This window comes from Melozone crissalis, unplaced genomic scaffold, assembly GCF_028551555.1.
Source record: "Melozone crissalis strain CALT ecotype California unplaced genomic scaffold, PUWL_Pcris_2 ptg000027l_1, whole genome shotgun sequence".
In the NCBI taxonomy this organism is placed as follows: Eukaryota; Metazoa; Chordata; class Aves; order Passeriformes; family Passerellidae; genus Melozone; species Melozone crissalis.
The window spans coordinates 81,292,780-81,316,843 of record NW_026535805.1 but is presented as its reverse complement, the minus strand read 5'-3'; the positions used below and the strand labels follow the sequence as shown (position 1 = coordinate 81,316,843).

The 24,064-nt window shown below is 36.7% G+C and overlaps 1 protein-coding gene across 1 annotated transcript in view; it reads right to left on the bottom strand.

The window, feature by feature from the left end:
- Positions 1 to 24,064, bottom strand: part of EYS (eyes shut homolog) — a 704,955-nt gene that overhangs the window by 92,418 nt on the left and 588,473 nt on the right. Inside the window, exons 40-41 of the mRNA XM_054280634.1 lie at positions 14,882 to 14,990; positions 11,827 to 12,047 (exon numbers count right to left, since the gene is read on the bottom strand). Coding sequence (XP_054136609.1) covers positions 11,827 to 12,047; positions 14,882 to 14,990 — 330 coding nt within the window. The remainder of the gene's footprint in view (positions 1 to 11,826; positions 12,048 to 14,881; positions 14,991 to 24,064) is intronic.

Here is a 24,064-nt window from a genome sequence, read left to right as displayed (position 1 = left end):
GTGTGCCTGAAGGAGCAGAGGGGGAGATTCCAACCATTTGGCAAATTTTCACTTTAATTTCTCCATGAAATCTACTTGAGAAAAAGGTAAAAAGAGTTTAAAAAAGGTAATCCCCTTTACAATACACAATTTATTTGTTAATGGTTCTTAACTGCAAATGATTTTCAGTTCAATTTACCCTAGGTTTTTCTAAACAGTTTGCTTTCTCCACTACATTAGTATTTTTTTCCAGGTAGTGACTCTAATCCGTGTAACAATATCGTGAATGCTAATGAATGCAAAGAAAAAAAATCTGGTTTGCACAAAATGATAACATGATGAAAATGAGCTTAGTGCGAATTTTGGGATTTAAATCAATCTCTGAATATTTTGGTAAGATATGATGTCCATAATTAATCCCTAAAGGTATCCAGGAAAGTGCTTAAGCCTGGGTTAATGAACTACCATGCTTAGGCTCCAACCTAGAAATATTATGCAATATTTCTGGAAATGGTTTACAGAATGGAAAAATGAATGAATTATTGGGCATATCTGACAACTGAAATACAATCATGCTAACATATTATGTTCTACTGCAAAACAGAATAATTAATGCATATTACTCAGGCTACAGATAGTAGTCTTCATGTTTTATTTCAAGACTTGAGCTCAAAATTCTAGCCATTTGTAACTCAAACCCCTTTGCTGTGAAGAATTTGTTTAGATTGAAAATCTCTGTTATTGATGATATACCATTCTCTAGCTTATTTCTGTGTATTTTCCTTGATCTTTTCCAGACCCCACGATATGAATAATCCAGAAGAAAAAAAAAATTAAATTTAAGCTGTGAATAGGAGCTAGCAGTGTGCCCAGGTGGCCAAAAAGGCCAGTGGCATCCTGGCCTGTATCAGCAACAGTGTGGCCAGCAGGACCAGGACAATGATTGTCTCCCCATACTTGGCACTGGTGGGGCTGCACCTTGAGTGCTGTGTTCACTTCTGGGCCCTCCCTCAGTACAAGAAGGACATTGAGGTGCTGGAGTGTGTCCAGAGAAGGACAGCTGAGCTGCTGAAGAATTGGTCTAGAGAGTAAATCATAGGAAGAGCAGCTGTGGTAGCTGGGGTTGCTTATCCTGGAAAAATGGAGTTTCAGGGAGACCTTATTCCTCCCTTCAACTCCCTGAGGAGGCTGCAGTCAGGTGGGGGTCAGGCTCATCGCACAGGTAGCAAGTGACAGGACCAGAGGAGCTGGCCTAAAGCTATGTCAGGAGAGGTTCAAGTTGGATGTCAGGAAGGATTTTGTCACTGAATAGAAAGGTGGTAAAGCACTGGAATAGACAGCCTAGGGAAGTGATAGAGTCACCACCCCATCAGTGCTCAGGAAATAACAGGAGATGGCACTTAGTCCTATGATCTGGTTGGCAAGGTGGAGATTGGTCAAAGGTTGGACTAGATGATTTTGGAGGTCTTTACCAATCTCAATTATTCTTTGTTTCTAATTGCTAAGATTGTCACTGAGAAATATAGAAAAAAAAAATTTTTATTTACAGGACAGCACTCACGCATCTTGAACAAATGCTGTTCATTTATATTTAATTGATAGAATTCATTCCTAATGTACTCCATTTCATGTGTCTTTTTGGGATTTTACCTATTTTCTCAGTGTCCTTGTCTTTGCAATTGGGGTGAGATACAAAATTTTAAAAATTTACAAAATTTACAAAATTTAAAAATTACCCTTAGCACCCTACCCAAAAATCTACTGTAATGAAGACAGGATGATTTTGGAGAATGGAACAATACATATAGCACAGTTATAGTCAGCATATAATTTGTTTGAGTGTATACATATCCACATGTGTTTCTACCTGCGTTTTCACACAGATATTTATTACACACTTCACAAATTCCTCATGATTACAGCAAGCTCATGATGTGGTGACTCAATAATGAAACTTCACGTTCTATTAGTAGCTTCAAAGGCTGTTTGGAAACAGAAAAGTGATGTCATGACCAGAGCTTCTGAAACTGAAGGTATACACATCCCTCTGCAATCCTGAGAAAATTTGCTGGGGAATGTAAAAGAGAACTCCAATGTAAATAACAGTCATTGAAGTGATCAGTGATAATCGCGGTCTGAGTTGATGACGAGTGCTGAACCAGAACAGAGGTGACTCATCCACACTTAGTGCACATGAGGGCTCCTGAATGTTCCTGCCAGCAAAGCGAGCCTTGCTGCCGAGCTCCTCCTCAATTCCCAGCAGCTGGTTGAATTTGGCCAGACACTCAGAATGTCACAGGGCACCAGTTTTGATCTGATCAGTGCAGACACCCACTACTAGGTCAGTAAAGAAGGTGTCTGCTGTCTCTCCAGAGCAAAGACTCACCATCACACCCCAGCCATTGGACTGGGCCAGCTTGCCAGTGGAGCCCTTATCACTGGCAGCTTCAATAACTATTTAAAACAAAACTTCTGCCTCTGAGTAACTGGTTTCCATCTGAGATTTTCACCTTGCAGCATTCCTGAGGTGCCCACTCCCAGTGGAATTTTTTAGAACCTGATCTCATTTAGTATTACAACCTATTCCTAAGTATGCAAACCTGCTAGCACAAATGTGTTCTTTTAGGTACACAGCAAAGTAAAGTATTCATTAAAGTACCCTACATGTAAACATATTTGTGCTTCATGTACAGACACGGGTGGGATGTCCAAAAACTCATATGACTATGACATCATATGTATGAAATATATATCCCATATTATCATCATGGTAATGAAATCAGCTTTCAGGGAGCAGTGGTGTAGTGATTTGTATTGTTCCATAACAATGCTAGACATCTCCACTAATTATGGAGGGAACTAATGACCCAGGTCTTGTTCTGACCTATTCTACTGTGAAGTAACCTGAGAGAGGTCCTGGTAAAGGACAAAAGGATTTTTGTGGTTCTAGAATCCTTTTACTATATTTCTATATTTCCTATATTTCCAAAGATACAGATTTCAGAAAACTAGTCTTCAAAAGTGGTTGTTTCATACATATTTTTTATCCAAGACAGTCTTTCCTGAAGAGCGATGTACTAATTTTCTAGCAAGACAGCAGGTAATTCTTACGTCTCTAGATGTTTTGAGAATAAAATAACATATTGATCTTCTATGTTCCCCTTCACTTCAGAGTAATACATAACTTCTATAAGTTTTCCCTAGTAAAAAAAAAAAAAAAATAAAAGGTTCCTTTTTCACAGCATGCAAGACCTGATATAACTGCAGCCAGTTGTGAGGAAGACAGTATAAGGACCTCAGGTATTGGCCCATTCCAATGAACTCTGAGAAAAAATTGAAATACTAGTTACCCTTGCCTTTGAATAGTCAGCTGGATACTTATGGATCTTTGCCAGAATGTCTCCTCTATTTCTGTCTTTCTGCTTCCTAAAAGCTGTCTTTTAGCTAGGTTTGGCTACTTAAAAGACACCTAATCTAAATTCATTATATGCATACACATGGAGCATGAGATTCTTGTGACTATCATGGTACCACTATGTATATTTATCTTTTCAGATGATCACAAAGTTGTCTAGTTTTATTAAATCCAAAAACCATGGTTCTAAAAGGCAAACTTAAATAAGTGCTTTCTGAGAAAGAAATAAAGTACAAAACTAAATCTGGTGTCATGATAACCTTCTTTATCAAGATGATACTTCCTATCCAGACTTCTCAAATTCTATTTGAATACTAAGCATGTTCCTAGAAGCTAAAAAGATACCAAAGGCAAAGAAAGCTTCTCTAAAGCATAATCAAAACCTGTTATGTGACCTCTGATAAGCCTCATTATTTTCCTTCAATGATAACCTCCCAAGCAAGGTTTCAGAACTATGAAATTCTAACCCATTCAACCTCCATTAACTACACTAGTGGTTCTTTGTAATTTTCAGTGTTTGAAGTGTAGAAATCTATAACTAGTAAGTAGGTGTGCATGTTAGGTCAGCAGCAAAGGAAGAAATGTTCTGACAAGTATTACAGACACTGCAGATTATCTGGTGGTTTGACCACTTTCCTGGGCAGTGCGTTCCAATATATAAACTTTTTGATTAATTTTTCCCCCTTAATACCTAACCTAAATCTCCCCTGCTGCAACCTGAGGCCATTTCCTCTAGTTCTGTCACTTATTAATTGGGAGAAGAGGGAAACACTCACCTTGTTACAACCTACTTTCATGTTGTTGTACAGATCAATAAGGTCCCCACTGAGACTAATCTTCTCCAGGCTGGAACTCCACCTCCACTGCCCTTCTCTGGACACACTCCAGCACCTCAGAGTGTCTTTCTTATGAGGAAGGCTCAAAACTGCACACAGGATTTGAGGTGTGGCCTCACCAGTGCTGAGTACAGGGGGACAATCCCTGCCCTGGGCCTGCTGGCCACACTACTGCTGGTGCAGGCCAGGATGCCATTGGCCTTCTGGGCCACCTGGGCCCACCCTGGCTCGTGTTCAGCCGCTGTCAACCAGCATGCCCAGGGCGTTTCTTCTGAGCAGTTTTCCAGCCATTCTGTTTCAAGCCTGGAGCTCTGCAAGGGGTTGTTGTGACCCAAGTGTTGAACCTGACTCTTGGTGTTATTGAACCTCACAAAATTGGCCTTGGCCCATGGATCCAGCCTGTCCAGGTGCTTCTGCACAGCCTTCCTGACCTCAGTTTGTCAACTCTCCCACCCAGCTTGAAGCTGTCTGTGAATTTACTGAGGGTGCACACCATCCCCTCATCCAGATCATCAATACAGATATTAAAAAGGACTGGGCCCAACACAGAGTTGGGAAACCTCACTAGTGACAGGCTGACACATGGGTGTAACAGTTCACCACCACTCTCTGAGCTTGGGTCCTCAGAAAAACCTTTGATGAAAGGATTATCTGTGTGGAATTTTGGAAAACCATTAGTTCAATGAATATGACACACTAGTCAGTTTTCATACATATATTACATGATATACCTTATAGCAAACAGTCTGAGCTCTACTATTTGTCAGTATTAATAGTGAAGTGAAATTCTAGCTAAGATTCTGCACGCTACTTCTCCAATTGGAGAAATTTGTATGAATAGTATTTTCAGTATTTCTACATATACTTAAACATCTCACTTGCCTTGGAAAAGTATTTCATTAATTTTGCTACTCTGTTGTATTTTAAAGCTGCAAACTAGATACCCCTTCAGGAATTAAAGCTATCAGAAATGCTGATTTGGTTCTGCTGTAATTCGCAGATATAAAGCTACATAGAATTTCTAGGCATTCAGTAGGAACATTCCAAGATGACTGGTAAAATAATGGCATTTACTGGTATTTCAATACCCCCAGTAAAATTTTAGCAATGGCAGCTTCTCTGATTTAAGTAAAATTCAATAGAGATGATATATAACATGATATATAAAAAATTTTGTGCACAGCCTGCACATTATCTAAAGAGTCAGGAATTTGAAGCCCTATATATTTTTGATCCTTGATTTTCTTACGTGCACTGTTTTCAGTGTGCCACTTTTCACACTAATCAGATACTAAATCTGTGGATCTGAGAACATAAAAAATTGATTTTCCCACAAACATTTTTAACAGAATCCCCTAAATTAGAAGCAGAATGCTTTATGGTTTGAATATCACTTTTTCTAACTTGCTTGTTTCAATTATTTTTCAATTGCCAGAATTTGTTATTACAACAATATTTCTAAGATAAAATTATGTTCTGAAGCAAACAAATTCTGAAGAGAGTACCTCATTTTAATCACTAGTAAAGAAGGTCCATATTTTAAAAATGCTTATTTGAAAAGAATAAGAGCTCAATACTGGTATATCCAACAAAATTTATGATTCTATATTTTGCTGTGTTCCCATATGTTATCATCATAAACTTTCCTGAGGTCTTACAGATGTTTTGTTTAAAATCTAAAACATCATCACTTAATACCGTCAGCTTAATGGAATATGGCTTTGATTTCTTTGTCAAATCTTTCCTCCACGCTACTATAATCTGAGGAATACAATGCCCAAGAAATTAAATACGATAAAATGGGAATCTATTTCTGATGCAAAGACTGAGACACACCTGGTTCAATTAATTCAGTCTTGAAACAGATATCCTAACAAAATTGTAGATTAGAACAATTTACTGTCTAATCTTCAAGGGCTAAGAGGCATTAAATTTTAGTATTCTGTTCTTATTTAAGGAAAACTAATGTAGGAGAAATGAAGATTTTTTCTAGAAAATCAATGTGCAGGGTTTTTACATGGGACTTAAGCCAAATTAATTCCTTCTACCAGAAAGATCAGCCTAGGTAAATGAATTCTCTACCTCTTAACACTTAGCGTTAGGAAAACTAGAAATTAAATTTTTTCTTCTGCTTATTTGATTTTCTTGTGAGAATATGATGCAACAAACACACATCCAACAGGAATTTTGGTCGTTATGGCATTATCTTTCAGCCTCCTCAAAACTATTTTTTTTCTTGATAAGAATGGCATTAATTTTTCCAAAGATCATGAGAAACCAAAAAGGATGAACAATCTCTCTTCCAGAAAAAGAAAACAGCTTGGATATATATTTAAATTAATTATTTTATTCTTCAAAATAAAATTTTAAATGAGTAATAGAAAAAAGTAATAGATTTCCAAATGTGAATCTCCTAAGTACCCAACTCCCACTATAATATCTAATCTCATAAAAAGAGCAGGACCCCAAAAAATCAAGTCTCCCAACTAGTCTTCCTAAATAATGGTATGTGTAAGCATAAATCATCATCATCATCATCATTACCACCGTTTTCATCATCCCAACATCCATTTCTGGAGCTGTAGAATGTAAGCATCTTTGGTATTGAGAGATCTGCCTAAAAATCATCCCTTTAAAAGGTAGTAGTTTATCTTCTTCATACAGATCAGCATGCATAACTGCATTTGTTGTAATTTCTGAAAAGTTGTGAGGGTAAACAACTCCCATCTGGAATTTTTCTTCATTTGAAGATCAACGAAGATGAATTTTAATCCCTTTGGTTTATCTTTTTGCAAAACCTGAGTATGATGGAACTTAAAGTATGAATTCTGAACTTAATATGGATGTTAACTAGGATTTAGATTGATAAAAACCCCAAAAAACTGATATTGTAGCTAATATGTTGGCCTGAGTCTCTTAGTCTACAAAACACATCTATAAAAAGCTTATTGATGTATGATAAATTCCATTATTTATGACTAACTGGTACCTTTCTTACCCAAAAACACCTACAACTAAAGCAGTGAGAGAAAATCCATGAGCAATTCTAAAGATTTGACCTGCCATACTCTTGCTAGTTTTGGAGAAATGCTTCAGTGGTCCTTACTTTGAAGGAATCTGTGTATTCTAGGGTAAAAATTCTATCTTTAGGTCAAAAAACACACAAACCAGATTTTTCAAGCTGGAAGCAGACTGCAGCTCTGTGCTAAAAATGTGAGAAAATAATTAATGAAGTCATACAAGCCTATCCTTAGATTAATACTTTCAGGTGAATCCTACCATAACACACAGTTTTGTATGGGCATAAGCAAGCATAAATGCATTTTTGGCAAATGGCTGGAAAAGGATCACCAGGATTAGCCTTTGAAATGAAAAAGGAGATGCAAAAAATCTTGCAAAGAACATTTTAGTGTCTCCAAGGTCTACAGTTTAAGGTCTTTCTTTTTTCTCCTAAAAATTCACATTCATAATTACCCTTTCAATTGTTTAATTAATATTCAGGATATATACTAGAAGGACACCACAAAATTTATTAAATCCCTTCATCTGGTCTCCTCAGCATCTACATCATAAGATAGTCTGTCACTTAACCAAGTTCAACCATAAAATTATCTTGTTCTTACAAGCTAACCTAACCCTGAACTCATTCGCCTTTTTTCTTTTTTCTAAAAGACATTAAAAATGTTATCAGATGAACTTTAGAAAAGAATTTGTATGAAAATTTTCGTTTAGTGATCTGTTCTTAAAGGCTAAAGAGGAATTGCATGATTTCCCGGAATGCAGAAAACAGACAGTTTCTGAAGTATGCTTTAAAATATGTATTTCTCTATTTATAGATAAAAAGGTACTATTCAAATGAGACCTACATATCTAGGAAGTTACCTCTTATATTATCAGGAGATGAAAATTGAAAATTTAAATTCCTCATTTATTTTTGTTGATTACGGCATACATGGAAGTCGAAATCTGAAGATAAGTGTCTCTCTATTGAAATTTATTGCTAATTGAGTTTGATTTTTCAGTCTTGGTTAATTGATTAACATTAATGGACCCATCTGCTGCATCAATACATGGGAATAACAACAGTAGGAATAATCACTGTGAGAATAGTTTGAGACACTGCAAACATGATTGTTTGTGGGAGCAATTAACTTTGAGATTGTATTCTACACTATAAAAGCTAAGCTTGTGTATGTTTACATTTTTTGAGTCTTTATAAAATTTAAAACAAATGCATTAATCAACTGCTACTAGTGTAGTGGCTGACATAATTGTCAAATCATTGGTGAGGTAATTTTGTGAGTTTATTTCCCACACACAGATGTGTCTTCTTAATTAACACTAAGCTTAGTTTGCAACATCTGGCTCATATGATCAGGGGGCCACACAGAATATTAAGAGCTTCCTAGGTTAATCTTTCCATGCCCATTTCAAGCACATCCAAATCCAACGAGGTTTCAATTCCATAGAACTATGTGGCATCAACCCTTAAATTTATGGAATAGTTGCCATTTTTCCCCCTCTGAAATTAATCTGGAATTCTACCTTAGCATAAAGTGCTGTAAAAGAGCTAGGGAACTTGGAAAAGTGTTTTTTAAAGGAGTAGAGCACTTAAATAGTTAGACTGTTTTGGATTTAAATCTAATACATAATGACTGTGTAAAGAATTAAAAATTTAGATTTCCATTGAAACATTCATCTGATGAAACATATGTTAAAACACTTTTGAAACCAATGGTTTTTGGTCTATTGTGCAGGCTTTGGCTGGGATAGAATTAATATTGTACTGGTGGGGAGCTGTATTTTACATTTGTGCTGAACATTGGGTTGATAACACAATCAAGGCCTTTCTGCTCCTCACCCCACGACACCAGTGCAGAGGCTGGGGCAGCACAAGGAGTTGGAAGGAGACACAGTTTACCCCAGCTGATCCAGGTGATATCCCAGACCATATGGCATCATGCTCAGGGTATCAAACAGTGGGTAAGAAAGAGGAAATGAGGCACATTTGGAGTTACATTGTCTGCCTTCCCAAGTCACCATTACGCATGCTGAAGCTCCGTTTTCCTGTCACCATTGCCCCACCTAGACAATTTAGGGCTGTGTCTGGCCCTTGTTCCCCTTTCTGAGCTTGATCCTGATCCCCTACCAGTGGACTGATGTCCCAGTCCTGCCTCAGCATGTCACTATACCCAGAGATATCCCCAAAGCCCAAGGGCTGGGTCTGTCCTGATGCCCTGCCTGGTGCAAAGTCTTGCCCTGACAAATGCCAGAGGAACACCTGATACAACCAATGACCAGAATGAGGGGTCAGCTGCACCCTGAAGTTCTGCATCTGAACACTAGGTACATTCTAATCCCTGTCTTCTTTTACTAAAATGACAAAGAATATTTTTTTCCCTTTCAAATAAATTTCTTTTGCATAATCATTGTAATTAATGGGTTGAACACTACAGTAGTATTTTTTCCTCTAATGATGAGAAAAGGCAAGTAAATATCGTTTCAGAACAATTGTAAAAAATGTTTCTTAGAAACACACCTGTCTATACTCAGCAATATGAGTTGACAAACTCCAGTCTTCCTTAAAAAACATGACAGAGATATTCGCTACGTAATACTTCATGGTCTTTTAGAAGCAAACCCACTAACTAGTTGCCAAGCACCTGAAGAATTAAATGCAATGAAAAATATACTTTTTCTTTTTTTTGCCATTAAGCAGTGCAATTGAAACACCTGGCAAAAATCTTGCTATGACACCGGATAGCTCCCTCATCACTCTCATGTGTGACTCCCATCACGTCCCACAGATATATGTCCAGTTGATTTAAAAACTCTCTAATCTGATTATCATCCACCGAGTGTAAATCTTCCTTTCTTCAGACTTTCTCCTACAGGAGAGGAATAGGATTCCTGGAGCCCAGTTATCCATAAAGACTAAGGCAAAGAATGCACTTGAGTCTTTCCTGAATCCTTTGTCACCAGGGTTTTTCCCCATTCAGCAGCAAGCCTACATTTTCCTAGGTCTTCCTTTTGCTGCTGACATCCTTGTAGAAGCTTTTGGGTTTGCCCTGCCTGTCCCTGCCAGATTAATCTCCAGAAGGGCTTTGGCTTTCCAGCTCCATATCTGTGGAGCTGGATTTTTTCTCTGTATTCTGTCCAGATCACCTGGACATGTTTCTATCTCTTGTATACTTCTTTTTAATGTTTGAGTTTTGTCGGAAGCATCTAATTAATCTGTTCAGGCTTGCTGACAGTTCATTTCCTGCTTATAAGATTGAATAATTCTTGGGTTTGGAGAAGGTGATCCCTGAAAATCAGTTGGCTGTTGTAGAAAATCATGAAAACTGTGCTACTGAACAGCCACTTATCCCTGGTTTGCACATGCCCAGTCTTCCATGAAGCCTCTGGGCAGAGGAGAAGTGACCTAATTCAAAACAAAAACATTTCTGAAAAGGGCCCAGGCCAGCAGCTGGAAAGCAGAAAGGCAGGAAATAAATCCAATCCTCATGAATTATTCAGGACACAAATTCAAGCGAAACAGTATTTCATAATGGCAGCTGACAGGCCAAGCAGTAGAATGGCAGAGATACAGTAAAAACCAACAGAGAAAAAACAGATTCATTACTCCAAAGCACACACTCAGTTTCATCAGACTGGTAGGCAAATTGTGTGTTCTCATAAAACTGCCTTGCTTTCATATGTGCTCTAGTCAAACAAGACTTAGAGATCAAAGACATGTTTCGTATTTTTTGTGTGTTCATATCAATCAAGAGGCAGAGAAGTCCCTCAAAAATTTTTTCAAGATCTCCTCAATCTAAGAACACACAGTGGCCTAGAACATCAAAAGAACTTTAAATTGTTCTGTTCAGCATTTGCCTTGAAGTGAAGTACAATTATTTAATAAATTGGCAGCTACTTCATAAACTCTATAATTTCTAAACAGAAATGTGTTTCTAAATGCTGAGTTCCTTAGATAATGATCAAATTGCTATGGCTTAAAAAGTTACTGTCCTCCTACTAAACCATCATTCAACTGAACCATCATCCTCTGTTCTTTTAACTCGTGTCTCTCTCAGACTCCATTTCCTCTTTCAGCATGATGCACCTTAGCTTTCAAAGGTTCTTTGACAATATCTTTTCACATATGCTGAAAGTGATCAAGAAAGTCACTTGTTAGCGTTTCCATAGCATGCTGATGAACCTTTGCACTCAGGAACACACCATGAAGATGTGTGAGAGTACACAACTGAGTAAGAGATGGAGTTCTTAGGAAAAAGAATGACCTCTTATGTGCCTTCTGTCCAAACTGTCTATAGAAAGGTTCAGATTTAGTCTTGTAGGAGTACTGATCTAGTTGGTTGCAAAGGAATTCTGGCTTCAACAAAATATATATCCATGTGGACAATGTCATTATATTTTATATCACTTTTCATGCAAGCAAATAAAGTGAAACATCTCTCTGGCTGGCATGAAGATGCCACATTTTCTATTTGAAATTATCAGGACAAAAGATTGGTGATTATTTCATTACAGAGAAAATTATAGTAATTTTTCATCAAGAATGAATGATAAAATGGGTAAATAAATGCCTCTTACCTAGTGCAGGTTCCCCCATTGTGACATGGGTGATAATCACATATTGGAACATTGCAGTTCTCAACATTCCTTCCTTCAAGAGCCTCATCTATGATGAACAACTCTTTGTGGTTGACTTGAAAATCCCTAATGCATCCTTTAAAGCCATATATCTGCCCAGCACATTGATGAACCTCCTCATGAACAGGAACCTTTCCAAGGAAGATTGATCCAAAGTTGATCTGCAGAAACAAAAAGAGACTTGTCAGAAAAAATGTGATTTGTGATGTTATTGTGAACAATGAAAGAACAATAGATACTGATAAAGGAAATAATCATTACTTGAAGATGGGAAAAAACTCTGATGCTTTCTGAAGTGATTATTTTAAAAAAAAGTTCGATTTTTTTTTTAATAATCCTTACAAAGAGGGTGGTTTAATTTGTTTTCATATTTTCAAATATATAAGACAACATACATTCCACAAAACACAAATTGGAATTCTCAGCTTTAATGACAGTGAACATGGTAAGTTTTTTACATAGATACCCTCATCCTATATGATGAGTTGAACATTCATGGCTGAAGTTTGGTGCAGGAGCACAGGAGAAGCTGTAGACTTGAAGACATTTCCTTTAGGAGACCTGGGACCTATGGGATCTCAAGATAAGGGGAATATAGAAAAAATATTTTAGTTTTTTTAATAAGTGACAGAAAACAGACTGCTATACTGAAGCCCAAGGGGGAAAAAAAGGAAATTTTCAAATTTCCAAAAGCCTAGAACATCCTTATAAAGGTGCAAAGAAACAATCACAACTTTTTCACACAGGATCTCACCAAATCATATTAATGCTCACTATGGTAATTCCTCTGTTGCCTGACCTAGGATTCAAGCCCTTAATCATCACATATAAATGACCTGTGGCTTATTTAACACTCTGAATTCCACTCCTCAAGCTAATTCCCGACTTTCTGGAATTCTGACATGAGACTAGATCATTCCTGAGTTCATTTGCTAAGTGCCTGCCAATTCTTAGGAATTGAAAAAAAAAACTATACTTGCATCACACAATGATGCATTTATTTGTACAATACCATTAGTCCAGAAAGAGGGTGACACCTAGCCCCCTCAAGTCAAGAAAGAATCCACCAATGGAATCAGAAATTATCACAGCATATTTAAAACATGTGAGGGGATTACTTATAGTGAAGAGGCCATTCACTATCATATTCAGACACCTGTAAAGAAATAGAAACAGGAGGAAAACATCCCATTGATTTATCTGGAATTCACACATCCATATGATTTTTGCTTTGTTGTTTTTGGTATTACTTTTGTCAGTCCTGGAGCTATGTTGCTGACAATTTCAAGTGAAATTTTGTGATAGAATGAATGTGAATACTGCCAGATATTCTTCTACTCAGTGTCTTTCATTCTGAAGTGAAAAAGAAAAACACCTACTTCCTTTAGAGCATGGATAAAATTAAATCAGATTTTTCATACCAAAGGACTTCAAAGACATTGGCTCTGCACTTGCTGAATTAGTTTCAGATCACTTGACTTGATCCCCTTTCAAACAAAGCTATGAAACACCGCAGTGATAGACAAGATTTGTAAGTAGGGTTTGCAAACATTTTCTCTCTGCTTGTGAATCTCTTTCAAGAATTAAGCAAAGCATTGGACTGCATGACAAAATGTCTCTGATTAGGAGCAGTGTTTTTAACACTCCACTGGCAAAACAATCTCCTTTATTATTTGGCTTATTTTACAAAAGCACTAACCTTGGGGGCAGATCCAGTGTATCACAGAGCAGCTTCAGTAGGCTTTGCTCAGTTTATAGCATCACTGGATTTTATCATAATGTATTTGATGTTCAAGCTCATTTTAGTACACCATAATACACATTCTTTCTATAAAGGTCCTGCTCTGAATTTAACTGATTGAACCAGAATATATTTTAAGGGGGCACAAAGAAAGAATTCCTGAAAGTCTTATTAATAACACAAAAGGTTTAATATAGCATTATATCAATAAATTATGTAATACTTATGTTTAACTTTTCAAATACTGATTTGAAAATATCCTTCTTCACTTTTAGCCAGAGTAGTGAAAAGAATTATCTTGGGCAACAATGGGAAGATATTCATTAGACCTCTTAGAGATAAGAAATGTCTTTTATTCTTTCTTTGATTGAGTACTTTGTAAATAGAGGTTCTGGGAGATTAGGAGTAGATCTGTAAAGTGTAACAGTTAGTCATGAGGATTTGACATTCATACTTCATACCACGCAAGGGAAAAAATTCTGTTACAAACCAGCAGTGCGTACTGTGAGATGCACATCAAGATTAGCATCTCTGCAGATAACTGACCTGTCTTCTAGTGAACAAACTTATAAAGCAAGCTGTCAATCACAGCTCAAATTCTTGTCTAAAAATGTTTAAAAATGTTTCATGCAGAAATAATCCTGTGACAAGAGAATGCATAAAAAAGGCAATAAAATGAAGACAAAGAATAACTGAAAAATTCAAGATTTGGGGAAGCTGACCTCTTGTCCATTCAGAATGAGTCTTCTGATACCAGTTTCAAAATGGAGACAGATATTTTCACAATATTATTCAGAAGCCAAGTCCTAGCAAAAATACTGAAACCGAATTAAATCACTGATGATTCACAACTGTCCTCCACTAGACAGTGTAGCTTGCAACTAAAAAGTAACTAGAATTACTGCTTAATAATATCTGAATTGTTTCTAATAACCCCTTGGCCTTAGGTAAATGACACTGCTAATACACTTTTTTAAACTCTTATAGCATCCATGTCCTTTTTATGGACTTTGTGCAGCAGGAATAGAGGCTTTAGAGTCAAATAAAAGAAGAAGTTAATGGATATGTTGTGGTTGCTGGATGCAAAAACACCTATTAGAAAGTAAGTTCATATAAGGATATCTGAAGAGGAATTATATTTCCTCCTTTAGAAGAAGTTAGAATATACCTATTCTCCTTTGAAAATAACTGTAGTGCATATGCTGAAGAAATGTTCAAAGCAAATAGCTATTTTTTGATGTTTTGCAGACTCACCTGAGATGCTCGATGTGAGAAGGAAAGTCTGTGCTGTACAGGGGGGTTTCCATCTGCAGCCACTTCAATCATGCAGTAACCTTCAGGACTGCCCACAGGCAACTTGTAGCTGTAAGGAAACAGAAGATCCCATTGCTGCTTATACTGTTGGTCACGGAGTATTCAAACCTCACACAGCAAAGGTAAGGTGAAAGAGATGTTCATACTTCCATAAAGTATGAAAATCTTTGGACACTACTAATTTCAGTTTCATGGCTGTTGAATTACCCAGGAGACAAAAGATGCAAGTTTCATCAACTAAAATCCCTCTTATGTTTCCTTTCTTGCTATTCTTGCCTAGTGTTTGAAATATATACAGAGAAAAGAAGAAAAAAAACCTTTAAATATTTAAGTGAGTATTGATAAATTGTAAGTGCTAACTGTGGTTGACATACAATCTCCCTAGTATAGAGGATTGTTGGACAAGTGACATCAACGTTGAATGATGCTGAACAGCCTGGGTTGAAATTTCTTTTTCCTGCCCTACAGAGGGAACATAAATGGAATAAGAAATGAAAGGCTGCATACCTCTGAGCAGAAAAATTACACTGAGAGGCAGTTATCACTTCTTGGAAACTGTGTTAGTGCAAACTCTGGTACTGAGCCTCAGAGATAAAGAAGAATGTAAGGTTAAGGGAATTTTTGTAGTAAATACTACTGAAAATTCAATAAAACACGGAGAATTTCAGCCAAATCACCATAATTAGATTTCTGGGGTAAGGCTTCTAACAACAATGCTGCATTTTTATGTAATATTTCACAAATGCTACAGAATGAACTTTAAAAAAGTTTCTGAAAAAGAATTAACATATTCATATGGACTACCAAATTTTCCATTTCTTTTAGCTGAATAAATGGAAAAGGACAATTAGAAATCTCAGAAATTGTTTTTTGTTGGCAGAGATGAATTTTTATGTTATGCAATACACATATGAAAGAGTTAAAAAATTTTAAAGCCCATTATGATCTGTACATTAGAAGCATTATTAATCATAGAAATTACTTCAGCATTGATAAGGACAAATTTACTCCTGGAGAAAACACATCAAGATGTACCATAGTCTCAAATGTTACCTTTTTATATGTCACTACCTGGTGATTTATTCCAGGTTATGCCTTGAGTTTTGTGCCTCTGCTTCTGTTTCTAAAGTTTTACCATTTCATCCTTCTCTCTGTAGATTCATTATGAAATCTCAGTTTTCACCTCTGAGTTGCTGGGAACATTGTATTGACATAAATGGATATAGTATTGTATATTATAGGCCCCAACGAATATTTAGAAATTCACTGCAGTGATTTCTAAGTCAGTAGCACAAAACCAGTGCATTTACTCACTCACCTTACAGCCAGAACATCCACATCAGCAGCTGATGCTTACATATTAATAAATCTCACCTTTCCAATGGTTATATCACTGCTGGTTCACAGCTAAATCAGTCAATACTAATTGATTGACTTTTCACTGTACTCCAATGCATGGGGTTGAAATGTGCTAAATTATTTCTACCTTGTAAGTATGCAACACATTTCTTATTTTTGAATCTTTCTTTAAAAGTCTGAGATATTTGAATGGTATTTTCTATTATCACCCTCTGCAATGTGATCTAGACCCCTAGACTATTTAAATGAGTTTGAAAAACACTCATTTTTATTTATAATTTTAGGATTAAAAGAGTCCTGTTGTTAAGGTATTTTTCAATTGCATTCTTTCTTGGAAAGTCTAAAGTTAGCATAATACTTTGATTTTAAATATAGGGAGCTAGAAACAGTGCCTGCTGTTTTGAAGACTATCTGATTTGCACAATTTCATTTTAAATAATGAATTCAGTAAACAGAAGTTTCTCCTTAATAAACAATGGATATATTGACAGATAGTTGGTGATTTCCTTTTAGGTACTTGAAATAAGGACAATTTTTGAGAAAATGCTCCACTGTTCTGTTTTCCAACCAATTGTTGAAATATAAAATATTCTTTGAATTTGTTATTCCTACTCATATTTCAGTTGCTGGGTATTGTCTCAGTAAGTCAGAGTGTATAAAGGCAACTTTCTCAGATAATAGAAAATCAGGTCATTTAAGATTCTCTCTTGGGGGAAACAAACTCATAGCCTTTTCTTGATGCTTTCTACTCTGAGTGGATACAGTAGTAGAGACCTAACACACTCATATCAAAGCCCACCCTCTGCCCCTGCCTTGTCCCTTATTTTCAGAAAGATTTCTGAAGTTTGCATGTTTCTTTTTCTAAATAACCTCTTATACCGCATGTTACAATGGTCCAACGCCAGAAGAACAAAGGTTTAAGTGAAGTGGCAAAATGAATTAATAGGAATGCTCATCTACTGAAAAATAAAAGAACATTGATGTCTGTGTCAGTGTGACCATCTTCAAGCAATTAGCCATCCATTCAGCATAGTAAACGTCCATTGCAAATGCCTGGTGCACACATATTCTCACTGTTTTCTACACATAATTTATATTGTTTTGGTCCTTTACTGTAAGAAAAAAGTGGAAGATTAAACATAGATGCAACTAAAATAAGGCTTAAAGACTGTTTAATACTGACAAGTTCTTTAATTTAGGATTCTTTATTTAGACAAGCCCAAGTATCATAAATTCATTTAGATAATAACACAGTCATCCCTACTCAGGCATACCTGGTAATCCATTCTGTCTTTAAATAAATATATGAGGAAAAAAAAGAAAATCCAAATAAAACCTCTCAGTATCCATAAACAACAGTTTATTATACAGTGATTTTGATAATTAGATCATAAGTTCATAAAGGACATAAAGGTGTTTTGCTTTGCTTCTAATATGCAGCAATGAAATCTCAAAGAGCAGAACAGATTTGTTTGATGTCTGCCAATAGATATGTGACTGAGTTGTGAGAAGAAAAGCAGAGGCTACAAGCAGGAATCTACTGCCCTGTATTGGAGTGCAGGTTAGGAATGCACTCCATGCATGCTACCACTGTTTTCTTCAGCATTTGCTTCTTTCTCCGTAAAGATTTCCAATGAATTAATACTTGAAATTTTTCTGTGTTGTCATAGGAAGGAAAACCTGTCATTTGAAATGTGAACAAAATGGATATTTTTCATGCTTATGTTACCATAGAATTAGGACTGTTTGAATTTGCTAGATTATTTAAATATGCCTAGAATAACTTTTACAAAGAGACAGTGCATGGAAAATTACAGTCCAAAAGACAGATTTCTTAGAATATTATACAATATGAATAAATGGCAGTTAGACGACAAATGCTATCTCAGTCTTTATTATAGCATTTAATTCCAGAATATGCTGCAACATAGACACATGCAAAATATAATAATATTAGCTTTTTAAAACAATGGTGGAAAAAAGAAGGGACTTGAAATATTCTGTCACAGAAATTACTTGAACTAAAATACCATCAATGTTGCTCTCTAACCTGGTTATAGTTTTCTTATAATTTGTGTTTAAATCTGTCTTAATCTTGCAGTTGAATAAATGCACTTATATCATTTCACACATCTCACAGAAGATTGAAATCCATTAGAAAAGAGAAAATTGAACTGATGATTTATTCTCTTGACATTTTTTCTTTATTTTTCTAATTAACCTCATATTATGAGATACTGACCTCACATTAAGAACACCTGAGATGAAAGTGGCTAATCACTGACATCTTTAAATTTTGAAGTATTTTTAGTTCAGTGGTGCTTTTTCACTCGTTTGGATGCTGAAGGCATTTCAGTCCATCTGCCTTGCATCTTAGTGGCATATTCTGGCTGCACTTAAAGCCAGCCTATTTTTCCCTCCAGAGACAGTGACAGGAAAGAATGCAACACGATTCCTATTGCAGTATGATTTTGTCAGGCAGGAGAATTGTGATTCATTCATATCACACTCACAACCATATAAAAAGGATTCACAGGGAAGTAAAGAATTGGGTGTGTGAGAAGTAGTTATAGGAAATGTGTATATGTGGGGGACATATGGGCAAGGTTATGCACAGTAATCTTAACAGGTCTGGAGCCATGTGAAGCCCAGCCTGTTCCTGGAGATGCTAAGATATAGGCCTGATGAATTCAAATATTTATTTCCACAAATTTGAAATGAGAAGATGTTCAGCCTTCCTATTTGCTCTAGGCTTAGAAAATCGTGATTTTTTTTCATAGTTGCTGTGGATTTTATGTAAAGTTAAGAACAAGAATCACAAAGGATTAACTATTTTCTTTTGCAAAAGACTCATTAACCCCAACAGGTGCACAACAGTGGTTATAGACTGTGTCATTAATAGTTGCATGTTGATTAATTATGTGCATGAACACTGGATTTCTAACAAAGTGCAATGTGTACCTCACACACTCATGACTCATGGATTACTTTAGGTCTGGAACTGGTAGTAAAATAAATCCTCTTAAGATACCCAAGATTGGGGCACCTCTAAATCTGGTATGATCTTGCTCAAGTAAATGTTTTAGCTTAAATTATCATAGATTTCTCCAGTTGGAAATAAAATCATACTTTTTTCCCTTTCTAGCTAGTCACCAGGTGGCACTAAAGGAGCACAGTAGAAAGCATTAATGCCAAATCCCTACTTATGTCTCTTCTAATAATTGGAAAGACTGACTTAAGCTCTAATTGATAGCATGATTGCTTCAGCTTCCAGTTATATCAAGGGAAACACAGTAAACCATCAAACTGATTACGTATTTGACAATAAGGATGAGAATAGGTCCAGAGACTGGAACTTCTGGAAGACTTTTAACTGTTTTTATGCAGTATAACTACGCAATGTAATCATGTAAAAATGGTGCATTCATGGTTATGTAAACATACTTCAGAAAGTTTAATTTATAGCAATTTTATTTTCTATATAATGCTGAAGGTGCAGCCATATTTCTAACAGATTAAGGAGAAGTATAGCAAAATTAAAGTGTCATATCAGCAGGTATAAATAACTCCAAGCATTATAAAGAGAACTTTTGTTTCTATACAAGCTAAATAATCATGGGTAAATTGTTTCTGAACAAAGACTTCACACTGCTATCAGTGCAGAGTTTCTGGTCTTCTGAAAAATTATTAGAAACTAGCAACATCACTGTCCATTTTATAATGCCACAGTTGGAGGACTACAATTAGAACTACTTGCTATTTTTCTCCCTACACTCTGAAAAATACTAGCCCAGCTTAACAGTTCAACACAGGAAAAAAATCCCTACAAAAATCCCTTTACTAAAAAAGTATTGATAGTAAAGACATAAAATAAAAGGGTCCTGCAAAACGCTGAAATAGCAGCTTCATTTACACCCTTGATTTACCAGAGCAGTTGTCAAGGGAACAACTAACCAACTGTCAAGTATTACAGGTGATTTTTCAAGAATGGTGATTTTACTTTTGACTGAGCATATTCAATTCACAAGCGTGAAAATATGTACTGCGCCTTGCAGTTTTAATAATCTCTTCATACTTTTCCAAAATTCTTGCACTTACTACCTTTTATCCCCTTAAAAATATATTTCTAAAAAGCCAATTGCTTTAAAAACAATACCTTCACTTCCCAAAAATTAACTTTAGCATACTTCTTCCATGGAAATGTTGTCATGTCTCTTTATCATCTTCTATTTCAGTAAGGTCAAATTTTGGTATTTCTTACCAAGTTCAATTGCAACCCTCAGAAGTGACAATTATAAAAATGAATGCTGCATTTTATGTCTGACATTTTATTTGAAATCAATGAAACATATTTCATAACCTCCAGCGATTCAACATCAATTTTCAGGTTTTCTAGTTGCTGCAAAGGGACCAAATAGTAAAAGTGTTCAGAGAAGGAAAGAGAAAAGGAGACCAAGGAGAAGAGTAGATGAAAATAAGGTAGATGGAAAACCCCAAATTACTTCGACTCCTGAAGTGTCTTGCAGGAGTCCCTTGATGGCCATTTCTTTAGGAAAAATAAAACAAACCACACACAAAAAGAGTGTGTGAACTTTGGGAATACATTAGGGAATTATAAACTCCAGCTGACCCTGAAATTTTTTGAAATTTGCTGCTGCAGCTGAATGTACATAAATCTCTGGTCCCTGATGGGACTTATCCCAGAGTACTGAAAGATATGGCCAGCGTCATCACAGGATCTCTCTTCATTAATTGTCAATGATCTTGGGAGTCTGGAGAAGCCCCAGTTGACTGGGAGCTGGCAAATATTGCTCCAGTTTTCAAGTAGGGAAAGAAGGAAGGCCCTGTAAATTACAGGCCTATCAGTCTCACTTCAGTGACTGATAGAATTAGGGAGGAGCTTATTCTGGGAATTATTGCAAAGCATCTGAAAGACAACACCCTCACTGGCCACAGACAGCATGGGTTCATGAGGAGAAAGTTTTGCTTAACCAACTTAATCTCCTTTTAGCACCAGATCAGCCACCAAGAAAAGAGAGTAGATGTGGTACATTTGGATTATAGCAAAGTTTCCAGTACTATTTCCCAGAGTATCCTTCTGGATAAAATGTATAGAAAACAGAGAAATCCATAACACACTGGCTGAGCAGTTGGCTCAGAGAGGTATTAAGTGGGTTTGCATCACTCTGGCAGCCAGTTGCCACTGGGCTCCTCAGGGCTCAGTTTTAGGGCCAGTGTTCTTCAAGATTTTTATAAAAGATTTGGACACAGAAATTAAATACACATTAAAGTGAATTTGCTGATGACACCAAACTAGAAGGAGCTGTGGACTCCTTCGGGGCAGAGAGGCTTTACAGAGAGATCGGGATAGACCAGAGAGTTGGGCAAGCACCAGCCACATGAAATTTAACAAGAGCAAGTGCCAGAGTCTTCACCTGGAATTGTGGTTATGTATACAAACTGGGGGATGAGAGGCTGGAGAACCACTCTGTATGAGAGAAATCTGACGCTTTGAGTTCATGGCAAGTCAAATACGAGCCACCAGTGTAGTCTGGCAGCCAAAGGGGTGCATTAGGCACAGCATCGTGAGCCAGCTGAGGGAAGTGATTTGTCTCACTCTCCACTGTAGTGGAGCAGACACATCTCAAGTCCTGCATGCAGTTTTGAGGAGTCTCAGAAGAGGGCTGCAAAGTATTACAGTGCTCAAAAGAGATTGACTAAGATGGTGAAAGGCCTTGATGGCAAGACTAAAATGAGTGTCTGAGGTCACTTGGTTTGTTCATCTTGGAGAAAAGAAAGCTGAGGAGTGACCTCATTCTCAAGGGAAGCAGTGTAATGGGAGATCCTGCTCTCTCTCTAGTGACCAGCAATAGGACACAAGGAAATGGAATGAGCTGAGCTGCATCAAGGGAAATTCAGATAGAACATTATGAAAAGTTACTTCACTGAGAGGGTGGTCAGTCACTGGAACAGGTTCCCCAGGAGACTGGTCATGGTACAAAGTGTCAGAGCTCAAGGAGCCTCTGGATGATGCTCTTAAGTGTGTAGTTTAATTTTAAGTAGTTTTGTAAGGAGCAGGGAGCTGGAAGCAATAATCCTTAGGAGGCCCTTCCAATCTGAGGAGGTCAAACAATATCTTTTAATCACAGATTCATAGAATCATAGATTCATAGATTCATAGATTCATAGATTGAGTTGGGTTGGAAGTGGCCTTATAGATCATCTAAATCCAATCTCACTGCCACCGCCCTTCCAGTAGACCAGGTTGCTCAAAACCCCCTTCAACCTGGCCTTGAACACTTCTACAGATGGGGCATCCATGAATTGTCTGGGCATCCTCCTCCAGTGCCTCACCACAGTCATAGTGAAGAATTTTTACCTTGTATCTAATCTACACCTGCCCTTTTTTTTTCAGATTGAAGCCATTTCCCTTTGTTTTGTCACTCACTATGTGTGCTTATAAAAAAGAACCTTTCTCTTTATGCTATAGGGGTGCTAGTAGAATTGAAGAAAATAAGGAAAACAAATACCCGTTACCTTCCCAAATACTACTTACTTTGCACAGAAGATGCAATTTCTTTGCTTAATGTTGGTATACAGTTTTTTTCATACATTATACAGAATCTAAAAGAAACCCCAAACCTAATGTTTTTGTATAAGCATGTTAGGAGCTGAAAATGGTAATACCTACATTAGGTGAAACAGATACTGTTTATGTTACGTTCTACTTAGCTTGGTTTATGCTTCATTTACTCCAGCTCTGCTAGTCCAACAGTCAAGTTTATGATCCTTTAGTAGACTGGCTAATGGGACTCTTTCTAATGCATACATTGCCAAGCATACTACAGGCAGCATACACCCAAGGATCATTTATTTCAATGGAATGCTTTTCTTCAGCATATATATTTTATGAATCATGACTTTAAAGATATGTGTTCCCAGAAAGGATCTTTAAAGGAAAGTATAAATTCTGCTTTTAATCATATCTTTGAAATTCCATTGACTTCATGGGGACTTTACTGGTGTAAACACAATACATCACTTTGCTGTGACAGCCAACTGTGACACCTCCATTTCACACATGCAAGAATGGGAATAATATAAAGATACTGGAATAATTAGCGCTAACATTTAGGCAGAGTTTTGAAGTTACAACAAAATTGAACTTTTATTATAATCATTACCATAGTAATTATTGCTGTTCATGATCATGACAGTATTGGAAGAACAGATTGGTACAAAATTGATCCTGGCAGAACGCACCAAGTCCTACAAAAACCTTGTGTTCCAATTTGAGTTTCAGGACAGCAAGTTTGTATATAGAAGAATACAGAATGTATACTGTACTTGTATTTATGTCTGTTGGATCATAAGGCTTCATAGCGCATATTGTGGGCTTTTTTTGTCTGCTAGATGAATTCATTGAGATTTCACTGCTGATAAATACCCTGTGTTTCTAAACCCAGTAATACACCTTCAAGACTGAATACAGTTGCTTTCTCCTGCTTCTGACTGCATTGCCTCAGGTTCATGTACCAACTGGGTATCTGCTGCACCTGAACAAGGCTGTTTAATTTTTGTTATGGTTACCTTTACCTTCTCCTTGAGTCTACATTAAATCAAAGAGAAAGACTTCTACTCTTCTATTCTTTGGCACTACAGAGATGAACACTCCTTAAGGGAGGTGCTTGTGGTCTTTTGCACAGCTCATTCTTACCCTGTACTCTCACTTCTCTAATTCACTGATTTTTAATATAGATATAA